The sequence below is a fragment of the Ammospiza nelsoni genome, chromosome 6 (genome assembly GCF_027579445.1).
Source record: "Ammospiza nelsoni isolate bAmmNel1 chromosome 6, bAmmNel1.pri, whole genome shotgun sequence".
NCBI classification, from domain to species: domain Eukaryota; kingdom Metazoa; phylum Chordata; class Aves; order Passeriformes; family Passerellidae; genus Ammospiza; species Ammospiza nelsoni.
The window spans coordinates 23,855,826-23,871,079 of NC_080638.1; the positions used below are offsets into that span (position 1 = coordinate 23,855,826).

General features: G+C 38.8%; 1 protein-coding gene across 1 annotated transcript in view; it reads left to right on the plus strand.

The window, feature by feature from the left end:
• The window catches only part of TTC17 (tetratricopeptide repeat domain 17), a 54,784-nt gene extending 40,290 nt beyond the window's left edge, over positions 1 to 14,494 (plus strand). The window contains exons 17-25 of the mRNA XM_059474812.1: positions 3,241 to 3,411; positions 3,765 to 4,015; positions 4,563 to 4,728; positions 7,077 to 7,197; positions 7,519 to 7,678; positions 8,154 to 8,237; positions 9,671 to 9,790; positions 11,956 to 12,099; positions 13,423 to 14,494. Of these exons, the coding sequence (XP_059330795.1) occupies positions 3,241 to 3,411; positions 3,765 to 4,015; positions 4,563 to 4,728; positions 7,077 to 7,197; positions 7,519 to 7,678; positions 8,154 to 8,237; positions 9,671 to 9,790; positions 11,956 to 12,099; positions 13,423 to 13,554 (1,349 nt within the window). The 3' untranslated portion in view covers positions 13,555 to 14,494. The remainder of the gene's footprint in view (positions 1 to 3,240; positions 3,412 to 3,764; positions 4,016 to 4,562; positions 4,729 to 7,076; positions 7,198 to 7,518; positions 7,679 to 8,153; positions 8,238 to 9,670; positions 9,791 to 11,955; positions 12,100 to 13,422) is intronic.
• The last annotated feature ends 760 nt before the right edge of the window (positions 14,495 to 15,254 follow it).

The following is a 15,254-nucleotide window of genomic DNA, read 5'->3' on the forward strand; positions in this document are numbered from 1 at the left end:
CTTTTTCTCTGTGTTTTTTCTGCCCTACCAACTGCAGTAGTTGCCACAGCTTCAGTGGACATTTGAGAGGAGTCCTGAAAATCATGAAGATGGTTGATATTAAATGGGATGGATAATCCAGCAAATCTTTCCTATATTTAAAGTTTGGTTTGTGCTGCACAAGTGTGTTCACATTGGCCGAAAAAATTACAAGTTATAACAGTATGGGAATAGAGTCCTTTAATAAACAATGCTGTGTTCTGCTTTTAATCTCCAAGGTCTCAAGGCTTCAGTCTCAAATACAGAGTTTGTATTTGCTTTTTCTCCAGAAGATTTCCTTTGTAAATTAGGAACTACTGTGTGGGTTTTTCTGCCAATTTCTACATGAACCTGGTACAGACTGTTTGTGTTATTTGCATCACTTAAACAAAGGCCCAGACACTTGTTTGTATCATCAGTTTGATTTTTGTTTCACTGTCTGGAATTTAGTAGCTGGGTCTCATAATACATAAGGTAAGGCAGAACTCTGATCCTCTTCCCTCTCAACTTTCTTAGCTCTGCAGAAGCAATGGGAAGAGTGACAACAGCTGCTCTCAGAAAATAAAGGAGCAAGAAAGTGATCCTTCTCTAGTAAATTTTCAAGGTGAAGTAAGCTGAACTTACCAAGTACAATGTAGAAATTTTAGACTTCCAAGTTTTGTAATATCACTGTGTCAGGAATTTATACCTAAAACACATGTGCAGACTAAGACAGCCAGAATATATGTAAAATAGTAATAATAAATATCTGGGCATTTTTAGGTCAGTGGTCACTTTTGTCCTTCACATAACAGAGGTGCTGTAAGTATTGCAGTGATATGGCCAAAGTTCTACAGACAGAGACTGTGCCTGGAGTTTGGGGCTGTGTTGTTCCCTTGCTGGTCTCACTCTTCCCCACTGGACTTCCTGGTGGGTTTCAAGCTTCTGGCTGACAGAAACTGTGAAGTTCTGACTTGCAGTGTTTCAGTACCACCAGCTTCATGGTTCACTCACTAGAGATTTTCAACTTCCATTGGTTTTTCAACTAGTGTTTTTGTCTCCAGCAATATCAGATAACTGAAAGCAGCAATTTGAAAAAATTAGGTCACTCAGGTTTCTATATATAGCAGCTCTCAGATCTCAAGAAAGCCAGCACAGTCATCTAGCCTGTTTTTAGCTGTCAGTGTTTGTAAATTAATGTTAACAGAGTTGGTGTTAAGTAGAATTTTAAGTACCATCATTTTTTTTTCCTTCTGCTTGTGCTTTCCAGCTTTTTAAATCCTTTTTGGCATTTTTATTTAAATTAAAAATAGTTATCTATGTTTGAGCCCCTCTGCTTCTTTCTTTATACTAATGATGAGTGGAACTTCAGCCAAGGGAATTGTGGCCATCACATTTCTAAGCACCTGACTTGCATTGAAATCAGGCTGGGTTGATGTCAGGTGGGGACAGCTTAAGTGTTCTGTGTGCACCATTTGTCATGACTAAACGTGAGGCTCTCCATATATTGAAGTGCTTGTTTTATCTTTTTCTTCTTTTTTTTTTTTTAATATGAAACCGATTAGTTTTTCTTAGCAGAATGGGATAAATGAGCAGGGGACTGAAGAAAGAATCAGTGACTGATAGAGTAGGAAAGGTTGAGTATAAGTGGATGGTAGATATTAGAAGAGTTTATGAAGTTAACTACTTCTGGTTTATATACTTACTCATAACATTGTTTGTTTTCTTACATACAGCAGAAGAGGTAGGACAAGAAATAGTTTTCCCAAAAGATTTATAAATCTAGTTTGATTTTGGTCACTCACACAGAGAAAATACTGGTTTGTTTCTCCTCCAAAGGTGACACCTGAGTGTTCCCAGGTGGAGAAGCAGAGAGCTAAAAGTTGTAGTTTCACTTTGCAGAGAAGCACTGGAACAAGTTACCCTTATGTGAGAGTTAGAGCCATCCTCTCATCCCACTGGCCTGATGATGGTGTAAAACCTAGAATTTTCCTTTGTACCATAGGATCATTGTGTGAAGTAGAAAGGGCTCACTGATCTACTTTGTTCACATTCTTGTTATTTTATGCTTCTGGTTGAAAAAAATAATGCTTCCCATATGCATAGAGAAATACAGTTTGCACTCAGAGAGGGCAGAATGGAGAATGTACTTGAGAATCTCTTAATGCTTTTATTCAGCTGTGGACTTCTTAATTCATTTCTCCACATATACTGTTTTCACTCACAAGTGACTGAAATAAAGGAAGGAAGGGTTCTAAAGCAGTAGCTGTGTACATGTCTGTGTCTCAGCCCCATAGCTGCACCTTGGGGTTCAGGGCAGTTCCCAGCCTCTCACACATGTGGAGAATGGCATCATTAGCTGTATTCCCTAAGCACCTCTGGCTGTGGAAAGTAATTAGTATTAAAAAATTGGAGATTTGTAGTTAAAATGTACTTATTATCAAAAGTGTTGTTACAAAGATGCAGGTGGTCACCCTTAAAAGTGTCTAAATGCTTATGTGGCACTAAAGGATGCTCAAAGCCTACTGTTGCAAGTGTACCCTTTTTTATTTCTGCTTATTACTGACTCTGCATTTGGATTCTTTCCAGTGTTATTCCTGGATCTTTGCATTTGGTGCAATGTGAACTTGTAACCTGAGCACAAAATTATAGATGTTTAATTTTAAGCTGTATAAACTTCTGATTTTTTGCACAGATTAGTGCTCTTAACTTTTTTCTTTCTATTTCATGAGCTGGTTGTGCCAACATGCTGTTTGTTGCTGGTGTAGAAGGTCAGCCTGGCATTTCCAGATCAGTCTGCCTTGTCTCTTTTCTCAAGCATGGTGACCACTGTGGTCTCTTAAGTGAAAATTCATGTGGCAGGCAAACACCTCATATGGTGTATTGTCACTAAAACGTGTCTTGGGAGTGTTCATTGGAGTGGGTACCAGCACACAGTAATTTCTCACCTCCTGTGCAACCTTCCTTTGAAAAGTAGCTGGTCTTTCTTGCATTAGTAGTTCACAGCATTTACCTAATAGCCTGTAACTGTTATACATTATCTCCCTTGTCAGTGGGCAGATTAGTTTTTAATCACTGAATGAAGTCTTTCATACTTTGTAGAATTATTGTTTTAATCCATAGGTTAAAAACATAGAAAATCCACACAAAACTAGAAGATGGTAGCTTCCACAATACAGCTTCTGCACTTGTATCCAGGAGGAGCTTTCTCTCATGGTATATCATTAAATTTCTCTCTTTCAGGCCACTGTCATGAGAAAAATCCAGATGGCAATTATGGCAAGGAGAAATACTTTGATGACCACTATGAGTCAGCTACAGCAGTGACAGAAGGACACTCTGAAGGAGGTACAGAAGATCCAGAAGTCCTTACTCAGAGTTCAGCAAGGGATCCCTCCTTCTTGAGACTGGAAAGTAAGTCAGCCTTACAAAATCAGTTCTGGCCAATAAAATTGTTTCTAGATTTTTCAGAAGGGCTGTCTGTTTTCCACTGAGAAGCTGTGTTTTCCCCTCTCTGTCCATAAAGTAGTAAGTAACCATAAACTAGTTTCATTCTTTTAACCATTCTTCTGCAAGCACAACAGGGCTGCTTATTTGTGATGGGGAGATGTTCATTGTCTAGTTCTCTCTTTGTGTAGTGACTAGTCAGTGATACTTGGCTTGTGCAAGGGGAAAAGTTAGATCACAGAAAAAAATATTCTTTTTCTACAATTTGTGAAAGCACAGGGAAAATAATTTTTGAAGTTTTTTATGGTTTTCCCTCTTAGACACAGTCACTGCAGAAAGCAATGGTTCAGAAGGAGTGGAGGGTTTAGAAGATGATCAGATGTCTGAAGAGATGCTGGCTTTGGTGGATGAGTTTGAAAATTCTTGGCCTCAGGAAGCTTTTGAAGGGGCACTGGAGGTAAAAGGTCGTCGGATGGACTTGCAGGGAATCCGGGTCCTGAAGAAGGGATCTCAGGATGGACTAGCTAGCTCCTGTTTTGGGGACTGTGGTGACGATGATGAAGCTGAATGGGTAAGTTTGAGTTAGTTTACCTAAGTCTTGTACTAAATGTTGTGGACAAGGGAAAGATGAAGACAGTTCAAGGGATTTAGTACTGGGCGATACAGATCTATGAACTTCTCCTGTGAGCCTAAAAGAGTCGTCGATGGCCAATGTGAAATGAACAAGTAGTTTCAATCCATCACCAACTTCTTGATCACAGTTAAAAATAAAAAAATATTTTAACCAAAAGTTCTAGTTAGCATGAAAACACAGGAATCCCTCTTGTCATTGTGTTGCCAATCAAATATATTACGAAAAATGCCTTTTAGTTCTTCAGCAGTTAAATTGATTTTCTCTTGTGTTGGAGGTCAGAAGTTGCATACTTGGTTTGCATGGTGTGATGCAGTGAAAGGGAAGCTTTGAGAATGAGTTGAGATGGGGAGGAAAAGAGAGAGACAAAGATCTCATCTGTAACATCTTTGGGCTAAAACAAGTAGTGCATTGGACTAAAACAAGTAGTGCAAAACAGTCATGGTGTTTCCTACTGTTAACCTTGCTAATATTGTTCTTTTGGTAGATCACTTTTCAGGTCAAACGTTTAAAGAAACCAAAAGTTGAAAGCTTGGATCTTCAGGAGCCAGTTGGAAGAAATGTGGAAGAAGGGACTAATGCAGAAAATGAAAACTTTTACCAAACTGCTCTAGAGATCAGTGGACCAAAGATACCTTCTCCTGGGCCAATAGGTAACCTGCAACTTCTAGAGATAGTTAATCATTTACAGCTTTTGTATTACTATGATTTATTTCCTTTGCAGCCTTTATGTTACACTGGTTTATTACTGAAAATAAGCATCACAAAAACTACATAGTGTAATGTCCCTTCTAGATGAGTACCTGGAAAACCAAGAAATCTCTTCCATCAGCACCTTCTTGATGAAGTGAAGCCTAACTTTATGTGTTGAATGAAAACTTTCTGGTTAATTTCCAAAACTTCTGGGGGGATGAGGTGGTGAGAGTGAAGAATGAAAGAGGTAGATATTGTAAGTAGAAGTTGTAAAAGAGAGAGGGGACTTTGGTGATCTCTTTTCATAAACTTAATGAGCAGAGAAGTTAGTTTATCAGGATGCAGAATAAGACTTCTGATTTCTGGCTAAGCAGAAGACATACAACTCAAAGAGAAAGAGCTGAAAGCTTAGTCTAATAAAAATTAAGTAAATAAAAATCAAGTGTTCTGCTATAATTGTTCAGTGATATTATAAGAGAAAACTTAGAACTGTCTTCCAAAACAGTGTGGCCATGGAAGAGAAGGGTTTTGCACCAATACAGGTGAGATTTTGAGAGGTAGATGGAGTTTTTGCTAGTTGAATAAGAGGAATCGGAGGATAATCTGTTAATATAGTGCCAGAGAATAAAACCCAAGTAATTGACCCCTTTACTACTTGTCTTAACCTTTCAATGGAGCTAAAATCTTAATATTGTGGGGCTGATGTGTATGCAAAGTTCTACAGTGCATCTTAGTTCTTGACAATTTGATGACCTGGAAAGTGATTTCACATTTTGAAGGCTTTTACATTAAATCTTTAACAACCTCCTTTTTTAGCAACTGACAAATGTAGGTTATTGAATTAAATATTTAAATGGGGGGGAAGGAATACATGCAAACAGACTTTCTTTTGTGAGTAGTACACACCTGTCCTTTCCTCAATGTATATCTTCTTTCCCTCTGGTTACTTCTGTGGCTTTATTACATAGCATCCCTCAATTGTAAAGTAATCTTCCCAACATTCCTGTGAGGCAGGGTCTGCTGGCATCCTCTTTGCAAGAGCTAAATCATCAAAATTTAAGTAACAAATTGAAGATCACCTAGGGAGTTCTTGGTAGAACAGAGGAATGATGGTATCTGTCTTGTGTTTCACTCCTTCCCAGACTACTGAACTGTGTCTGTAGCATTTCCATATCTCTTTATGTCCTTTCCCATTCACGCCAGTAGGAACATGCAGTCGGATAGTTCACAGTGGTGGTAATGGGAGCTGATAATTTTCCTTTGAAATTTCTCTTTGTATCTCGAAATTAATTTCTTTTTTATCACAATATTTTCTAAAATTCATGGTATTGCAGACTTCTTCATTATTTGCAAAATATGCTAAAGTGGTTTACTGTAACTTGGATGAGAAATAGGCGTTGCATCCAAATGGGCAAAATTTCACGTAACTGGAAATAAATACTGAAATATTCTCTATGTAGCTGATGCGATAGACTGGCATGTTGTTAAACTTGGCTTCCCACTGTGCAAATCTGCTGCTATAGTGAATTTTTCTTATGTTCCAAATAGTTTGGATGTTTCTGATACCAGAGGAAAATGTTTCCTAACATTTAACACAGGCCACTTTCCTAGGACTTGATATAGTATCTACCAAATTTGGGGGAAAGATTTCAGTAGGCTTTAGTTCAGATGTGAAGATCAGGTTCATGTTTCTCTCAGGATTCTGTTAGTTAACATAAAGCAAGTTATTTAACCTTTCCCTGCCTTGCTTTGCTTCTCTGCAAAGTGGGAGAGCTAAAGTGTAATTGTTAAATAGTCTCAGGAAGGTTTCCATCTTGAGTGTAAGAACATGGTAAAAGCCACTGACTGTCTTAAACAATACTCATTGAACAGTATTGGCAGGTTTTTTTGCCTGGAATTGTCAACAGATAAATAAGTCAACTTTTACTAGTTTTTAACTGTAGCTGTAGAACATTAATGATGACTCACACATTTGGTTTAAGGACATTTAGGTAGTAACGTTACCTGTAAACAAGATTGGCAATTGTTCTTAATCTGTACTTTTGGAAAAAGTGTAATGAAACAGGTTTGAAACTTCATCTCCTCATCTGTCTTGTGCACAGTCTGGTTCTGTCTGTGCATGCCAGCAGTCCTATTCAGTCCATGTAGATTCAGGAACGTTCTTAAAGAAATGTCTCTGCAAGACAGTAACTTTTATAATGTAGGGGATGTATCCACTGGCATAGAGTATTTTAAGAGTCATTGTACTGAAGTAGAATGTCTTTCTCCTTCCAGAAAGTTTCTTCTATTTTTGTTTTATTTTCTCAAGGAAAAAGGCATGACTACCGTAGCCTTGGCTGGCCAAGTCCTGATGAATGCCTGAAACTCCGCAGGGTAGAGCTTACAACTGTAGCCAGCACGTGGCTTGCTGTTTCTGCTAAAAACATTGAGTGAGTATCTTGGATATGAGCCCTAAGTAAGTTACTTACACAAAGCAGGACAGTTACTTGGTCTTCAGTGTGTGTAAACTGAAGATTTTATGTTAGTAAGAAAAAACTTCCAGGATTTCTAAGAAGTTTGAAAGCATTATGTGGAATTTCATTAATTAGTCTTGAAAAGTGCAAGTGCAGATGAAAGATCCCATTTCTCTTGTTTCTTGAGCTACTCAGATGAGATTCTGCCAGGTTCTGGGCAGTTTACTTTCACTAGAGAGCTTTCTAATGACTATTCTGTTCTTTTAACTAATTTGACTTGTTTTATGACATTTGTAGCATTACAGAACACATTGATTTTGCCACACAGCTGCAGGAACCAGCCATGGAGCCCCTTTGTAACCCAAACCTCCCAGCCAGTATGCATACTTTGGACCACCTGCAAGGTGTCTCTAGTCGGGCCAGCTTGCATTACACTGGAGAAAGTCAGCTGAAAGAGGTATGCCAGAGCTGAAGACTGTCACACAAAAGTGGCCATACTGTGGCAGATTGAAGGTGCATTTAGCTCAATGCCTTGTCTCCAGAGGTGACTTTCAGTGAGTGAATGCCTGGATAAAACTCTAAGAACAGTGCAGCATGAAATTTTACCAGAATGCCTTCCCAGCCATCTACAGTCTGCCCTGAGGGAAATCCTAAAACACCATTAGTGTCTCTGTATTTGTAGCTCTTTGTGAATGTTAGTGAAGGTAAAGTCCAACTCAGCATATTCAGAATTTCTAGTGTTCTTAGTATTCAGTGCCGTGGAGTTATAGCACTGTGTTATATAGATGGTATCAGCTCAAGATAGACAGTTGTGTTTAGGTTGAAGCAGGTTACAGCATTTGTAAAAATGCCAGGCAAAAAGCAACCAATGAGCAAGGCGACATCTCTTACCAGGTTCCAGCCTCTAAGTACTTGTACTTCCTATTCCACAGGTCCTACAGAATCTTGGCAAAGACCACTACTCACCACAGTCACTAGAACAAGTTGGTACTCGAATAGCCAAAGCTCTGGAAAAGGTATGTGTAAAGGAGAAGATGAGAAGTCTGGGCTTACTGCTCATGAGTGGCATAGTGGTCAATCCGGTCTCCAATCGTTTGTCTGAAATCCTGCTCAAGGAATGCATTAGTACTTGGACTAGGGATTTGTGTCTATTTAGCATCTGTAATGCCCTCACAGGTATTTTGTGGAGGTATATCCTATGCTTATACCATCAAGTGTCTTCTGCATCTCTCTGCTGAAACCTAAGCTTGTCAAATGTCCCAGTGTTTCCTGTGCCCTGTAGTGAGCAGCATTGCTGATTATTGATTTATTAAACTATTTCAACAGATCTCAGCTCTCTTCTTTCTCTTTATGCTACATTGATTTGGAGCTTATGGAGAGTGGAGTTAAGCCGTGTCTCCCCTCTCCAGTAACACTCCTGGCATGCTGCTGTCAGACAGCTCAAAGGGGCTTCCTGTTTTAGCCTGCTGCTTCTTCCTGGTGCAGTGTTGGCCTGGTGAAGTGTCAGATGTGTTCAGGCAGAGGTGTGGTACCATGTGCAAGCCTGCACTTCTGGTTCTCCTCAGAGAAACCCAAGCTTCCTAGCTGAAGGACCTCAGCTGTGAGCCCTAGGATGTCAGGGATTGCTATTCTATATTTACAACTAGTAGGGACAATATCCCAAACTACTATGGAAAAGAGAGCTCAATGAAAAGTTTGGTGCCCCTAGCCTGTTGGACCTAAAACTGTCAGAGATACTTGCTGTGCTTTGAAATTATTACCAATATAGCTTTGTCCGTCCCCTGAAAGTAAAGACATTACTCTTATACTCATGTTACAAGAGTTAGATTTTTGTTCACTTTAGATGTATACTAGTTTTTTTGCTTAGATGTTAGTTTCCCCTACAGACACCAAGATTTATCCAAATAAGCTGAATATTTAGTGCAGAGATTAGAAACAGAATTCTCAGTATTTTCCTTTGTAATGCAGGGCATGGGAGTCAGCCAGATAGAGACTGGGCTTTGGCAGGCTTCTGGACTGAGCCGCATCCCAGGGCATCCTTTCTCTTTCCAGTGACTGCAGGGAGCCTACAGGTCCAATCAGCTAATTTAGCTAAGTTTTTTTCCTTCATGTTGGGTAATGTGTGTGCACATATAGATGCTCAGCATCAGAGAGCTGTTAGAAGCTGTTGTGGCTGCTGAAACTGTTGCTGTTGAAAGCTATTGAACTGCTGTTCTGTTCCTATGGAAGTGATGTTGAACTTGGAATTTGTTTCATTTGGCAGTCTCATTTACCTTGCTGTTGCATATATGTTGTCAGAAACTTTTTGCTGCTTTAAAATAGTTTAATGCTCTTTTAAAGTGTAACATCCTCTACCTCAGTATATCAAATAAATTGGAAGAGCGAAAGGTAGGAAGAGTATTCGCTACCAGTGTTTACATGACAGTTTTTTGTGTTTTTCTTTTGCCAGAATCAGACTTCATGGGTCCTCTCTAGCATGGCAGCTCTTTACTGGAGGGTGAAAGGCCAAGGAAAGAAGGCAATAGACTGTTTACGGCAAGCATTGCACTATGCACCCCATCACATGAAGGTGTGTACACTTGTGTGCCCACTCCTCAGGTGAAAGAATGTTTTCCTTTCACAGACTATTGTGAAGGCCAACACTATAGCAGGTGTCTGTAATGTATTAGATACTAGCTAGTTGAGGTGAAACAAAGATTTTCACCATTTGTTTAGTATGGACTTAAAAAAAAGATAACTGCAGAAAGGGTTCAGTGGAATTGCCTGCAGTTCAGTGGATGTGACATCTGCTCTGGGCATCCCAGACTTGAACTTCCTCCTGTTAGTTAGGACTTTGAGTCTTCATCAGCCATTGTCTGGACAAGTCTAACCCAAGATGTGGGTGTATGTTTTCTGGTTGTGCTTTTAGAGAAGGGAGTATCTCTTCTGGTTGTGCTTTTAGGGAGGGTGGGAGGTGATTATCTAAAGGAATTACTTAAGTGCTTGAATCTTAAGCAGTTGGGCTGTGAATCTCAGTTGTACACTCATCCTTGATTTTGTGCAGCAGTTCCTTGCTCCCAAAAAAAGGCAGTACTTTGGACACAGTCTTCTCTTCAGTGTTTCAGCTGGCTGAAGTGCTCTGTACCCTTTACCTTGGCAAGTGCCGTGCTGAGCATTGTAATGTCTGTTCTTAAACACCAAGCTCCCTCTTGCAAACTGATAAATGTAATATAGGCTCCTTACTCAACATAGCAGATTTTTCTTTTTGACCTGGGCAACAAATTGTACAGCCTGGAAAAATGTAAATTCCACTGGAATCTTGGTCTTCAGCCTTTCTCTGAAAATTGCCAGACGAAGTAGTTCATGTTTTCAGGATATTATTAGGAAGATTTAGCCATTAAGAGCAAAGATGCCTCAACTAAGAAATGCACATCCCCACTGCATATCCTTTGTATATTTCCTATAATGCTATTTATTTGCATTATCCATTGAAAACAAGGTTGGAACCAAGACCTAACACATCCAGCCTTTGCTTATTTTCCTGTCTTTCCATGTAATTGGTTCCTCAGGAAAGGAGTCCTTAGCTGTGTGATTTGTCAGGGTCAGACTATGGATTGGAAACTACAGTTTTTCAAAATTATGGTGAAGTAGTGCTTTTTTCTAGAAGTATGATATAATGTTGCTTGAGACAGTATGACTCTCCGACGTTGTGCCTTGGTTTTGTCCTCCATATTGAAGCTGCCCCCAGAGAAAACTCTGGATCTTGTTTGTAAAGATAGAGCTGCAACTTTTAATTCAGTGCTAACTCTGAGTAAAAGCTATTTTGGTTTATCCCCCTCTTTGTTTTTATGCACTTTGGCTACTTTCTCTTGACTTTTTTCATGAAAATAAAAGGTAATTAATTTTCCTGTGAACTTCTCTTGTGATCCTGACTTCCATAATATCTGCTTTTCAAATATGAATAACTTGCACAGCACAGGTATTCCTTGACATGTGAAGGCCAAGGAAATGGGGATCACATACATCCAGAACTTTTTATTGTCGTGATTTTACGCTATTTTTTATTGAAGGCACTTAAGCCTTGGTACTAAGCGGTATTTTGGAGATTTGAGGCCCAGCTCCCAGAGAGTTTGTTCTATCTGCCAGGGCTCTACAGTTTTTTCAGTCAGACAAGGTCACAGTCTGGAAATCCAGGAAATAAAGAACATACCATCCATGTCTAGCTGAGAAAATTTTATTTATAGCTATTACTCAGCATCAGAATAACAATTCTTATGGCAGAGGCAGGACAAAAAATGATGCATCTGTTGCACTAATGGTTAGACCATGTTTTCTTCCCTGCTGTCCCCTTTGTTCATATTCCCTTTTATGCAAGAGCTGAAGGAGAGTATTCAAACAAAACCGTTTCTCTTGTCTCTAAAGAGTGCACCTCATCTTTGGAGAGAAAAATAGTCTAAGAGCTTCTAAAAAGTAAATGTACTTTCACTTAAGTGAGTTAATTGTTGACTTTTTTCTGTCCAAGAGTAATAATTGTCACTATTGTGAGTGGATGTGAGGTTTTTTTGTATGTAACTCAGGCTCAAATGTAGTTTTGTATTAAAATAGGTCTGGATCATTATTCTCAACATCAAAAGAGAGGGAAGTGGGTAGGAACCAGATGAGTGTGGTTTGGTGGTGGATTCTTCTGTTTGTCTTGCTGTTCCTGAGACAATTGCAATGGAAAGAAACTGTTTGTTTCTTGCTCTTCTCTTACAGGATGTACCACTAATAAGCCTAGCAAACATCTTCCACAATGCCAGACTCTGGAATGATGCCATCATTGTGGCTACCATGGCAGTGGAAATAGCGCCGCACTTTGTGGTGAATCATTTCACTCTGGCCAATGTCTATGTAGCAATGGTGAGTGTGCTGTTGCCCAGGTATGGCTGTCTTTGGGACACTATTTACATGTATGTAAAGTCTTATTCTCACAAATCGTTTTGAAGGAGCAATGTTCAAGAAATTTGGTATGATCATCAAGAATTAGTATCTTTAGAAAGACAAAACTTTTACTACTTATTTTACCCCTATTTGTCATTTAATACTTTAAGGCCAACATTTTTATAAGCTGGCTTAAGAATGCTGTGTGCCAAGCTTTGTAAAGACAGTAGCAAACAATTGGTAATTTGGGTTGTCCACTCATCTAAATACAGGATATTTTTATCATACTGGAAAATTAGTGATGAATTTGGTCTTGAAGAGCTAAGCTTGGAATAAGTAAAACCCAACACTCAGTTGTGGTGAACAAACACAAGGGAAGTTCATTTTCAATATCTGGATTCTTAATGCCCAATATAATTTTCAGATTGAACTCAAATTTCTTTATACTGTCTATATATACTATTAAAATACACCTTTTAAAAAAATCAAGATTTAAAACTCACCTTAATCGAGTTAGTCTTTATGATATGGCCAGAAATTCATATTATCTCTACTTCATAGCTAAAGTTACTGAGAAAAGGAACTTAAAAAAAAAAAAAAAGTGATGAAACTGACTGAAAGCCCCAGAATGGTTTGGGTCTTTTCTCCTCTCATTTTCCTCTAATACACTATTGGATGTTGGCATGCTTTCCTTGTTAATAAAAAAGCAGGGTGGCATAGGTAATGAGATTTCAGCTATACAAAAATAGATGCTATTTCCACATGAATGCTTCTAGCTACCAGCCTGGAGTCCAGTTTATCAAGTGAAATTGTTTAGCTATTGTATGCACTCTAGGTTTTGGGGGGGTTTTGTTCAGGTTTACTCTTTTTATTGAGTAATCTTTTAAAAATGATTTCAAGTTATTTCTAAAAATGTTAGCTTTTCAGAAAATGTGATGGTTTTGTATTGTCCATGATTTTAAAGCTTTGATCTACTCAAATTCTGACTGAAATCTGTTTTTAGAAGTTACTTTCACAGCAAGAATACAGAGGTGTAATATTAAAAAGAAAATGCGAGAACATTGGTCAATAATTCTGAGCAATGACTTGACTCCTTTCCATGGATTATGCAGAATTGAGTCATTAGCCCAAGAAAATATCAGTTATTTGTGGGAGAAGGAAAAAAATCCTAAATCACAAGGATTGGTTTTGTTACTTTTGTGCATATCATGCTGCACAACTGGTTGGGATGGGAAAGGCATAGAAAATGTGTTCACTGTTTTTAGAATCTGACTCTTTGCACTCTGGTTTCTTTCTCCACAGGAGGAGTTTGAAAAGGCCATGAAATGGTATGAGTCAACATTAAAGCTTCAGCCGGAGTTTGCCCCAGCCAAGAACCGAATCCGCACCATTCAGTGTCATTTACTTCTGAAAAAAGAGCGACGGTCTCCTTAGAGATCAGCATCTTTCTGTTTTTTAAAAATGTTGTTATTCTCTATTCTGCTCTTAAGTGTGCTGAGATAAATTGATGAATTGAAATTTTTAACAAGACTGTTAAAAAGAGATGGGATTTGGATCAAGGGTTCTTTTATTATTTTTTTGTCAAATAGAGGAGCATCTTTGGAAAATATATTTCACAGACCGTAATTTTAAAACATCCGTGTAAATATTAAACCAAGAAACTTCCATGAGTCCATGACCACCTGTAACAGGACCTAGGCACTGTTAGTTTTTCCGTAATGCTCAGATTGGCATCAGCATCCAAAATAACTAGCTTCATGTCTTATAATCTAAGCCACTGGAAATGTAAAGCACACAACCATACCAAATAGTAAGAAGAGATAATCAGCAATTCATCCATGTGAACCTCATGCTTTGTCCAGTCTTGTTCACTCCATACCACATTACCTGCTTTTTTGGAAGGAGAGGAACAGACTTTTAAATATTTATTAAAAAACATGAGAAACATGAAGCATTTTTGGAATTCTTCGTTTCTGTTGGGGAATGAGGAGGAGGTAACAGCAGGACCCTAAAGTCAAAGTAGTTTTTAATCATACTAGCAGGAGAAAAAAAAAATTGGTAAAAACCCCAATAAGATGTTTTTATATTTGTCTGTATATTCATAGCCCTCTGCCTCCCTGAGTGGTTGATTTACTAATTCTTTGTTCACTGTATTTCTAGCCGTTTTGGAATGAGGTGCGAGTTTATGCTCACCCTGAGCCATACTTTCAGCTGCCAAGGAGGAGGAGAGGGACATGGTGTCAAGGTATCAACAGCAAAAAAGTCAGGTGGAAGATTTCCAAATCATTCTGTCTTTGGTTGGTGGAGGACATGATTCTCCAGAATCAAAAAGGGCACATACTTGAAATAAAATAAATTGTTTATGAACAACTCACATCTTCTCCTGTACTGTGTATGTGATGCGCCACTCACAAGAGTGCGGGTTAGTCTGGAGGTGCTACAGCCTTTCCCTGGGAGCAGACTGAGCTGGGAGCCAGGAAAGCCTTGGACAGTCCTGAACAGACAATGATTTCCTGCATACCCTTGGAAAATTCCTTGCACCGCTGTGTCTCACTCTGTTTGTGGCAGAAGGAAATAAGGAGAAGTTCACTAACTCAGCTGTCATGTAAGCCACTCTGCAGCTTCTAGTGTTAAACATGCTTCTTTGTGATTCTTTTTAAAGAACTAACAGTGCTTTTGAACTTACTGGGTGTTTTTTCTCCCCCAATATTTTTCCTGTCTGGTTGATGCAAAGTAAGAGTAAGTATGGCAGTGGTAGAAACTGTGACATCAATGTAATTTTGATTATAGTGGAACTTAGTACTTCATAAAAGGATCCTTGAATATTTTCATATAAGACTGAAGATCAGCAGTTCTAATGCAAATTTTACCTCTGTTTTATTGCAAGTAATTTCCATTTATCTAGGAATCCTGAGAGAGGTATGAGCGAGTGCTACTGTTGGGTAGATTTTTATTAAAAGTGTGTGAACCTGTCAAATTTTTGTCAAGAGAGTCAACAGCATGTCAGATTTTATGTTCTTCCCAAGGCTGCTGGAAGGCTGAATGTTGTTGGCTGGAGACAGGCATAACTGTATCTCTGTATGAACTCCAAGAGGAAGATCACTTTGTGAAAGGTCTAATACCACCACTGATCA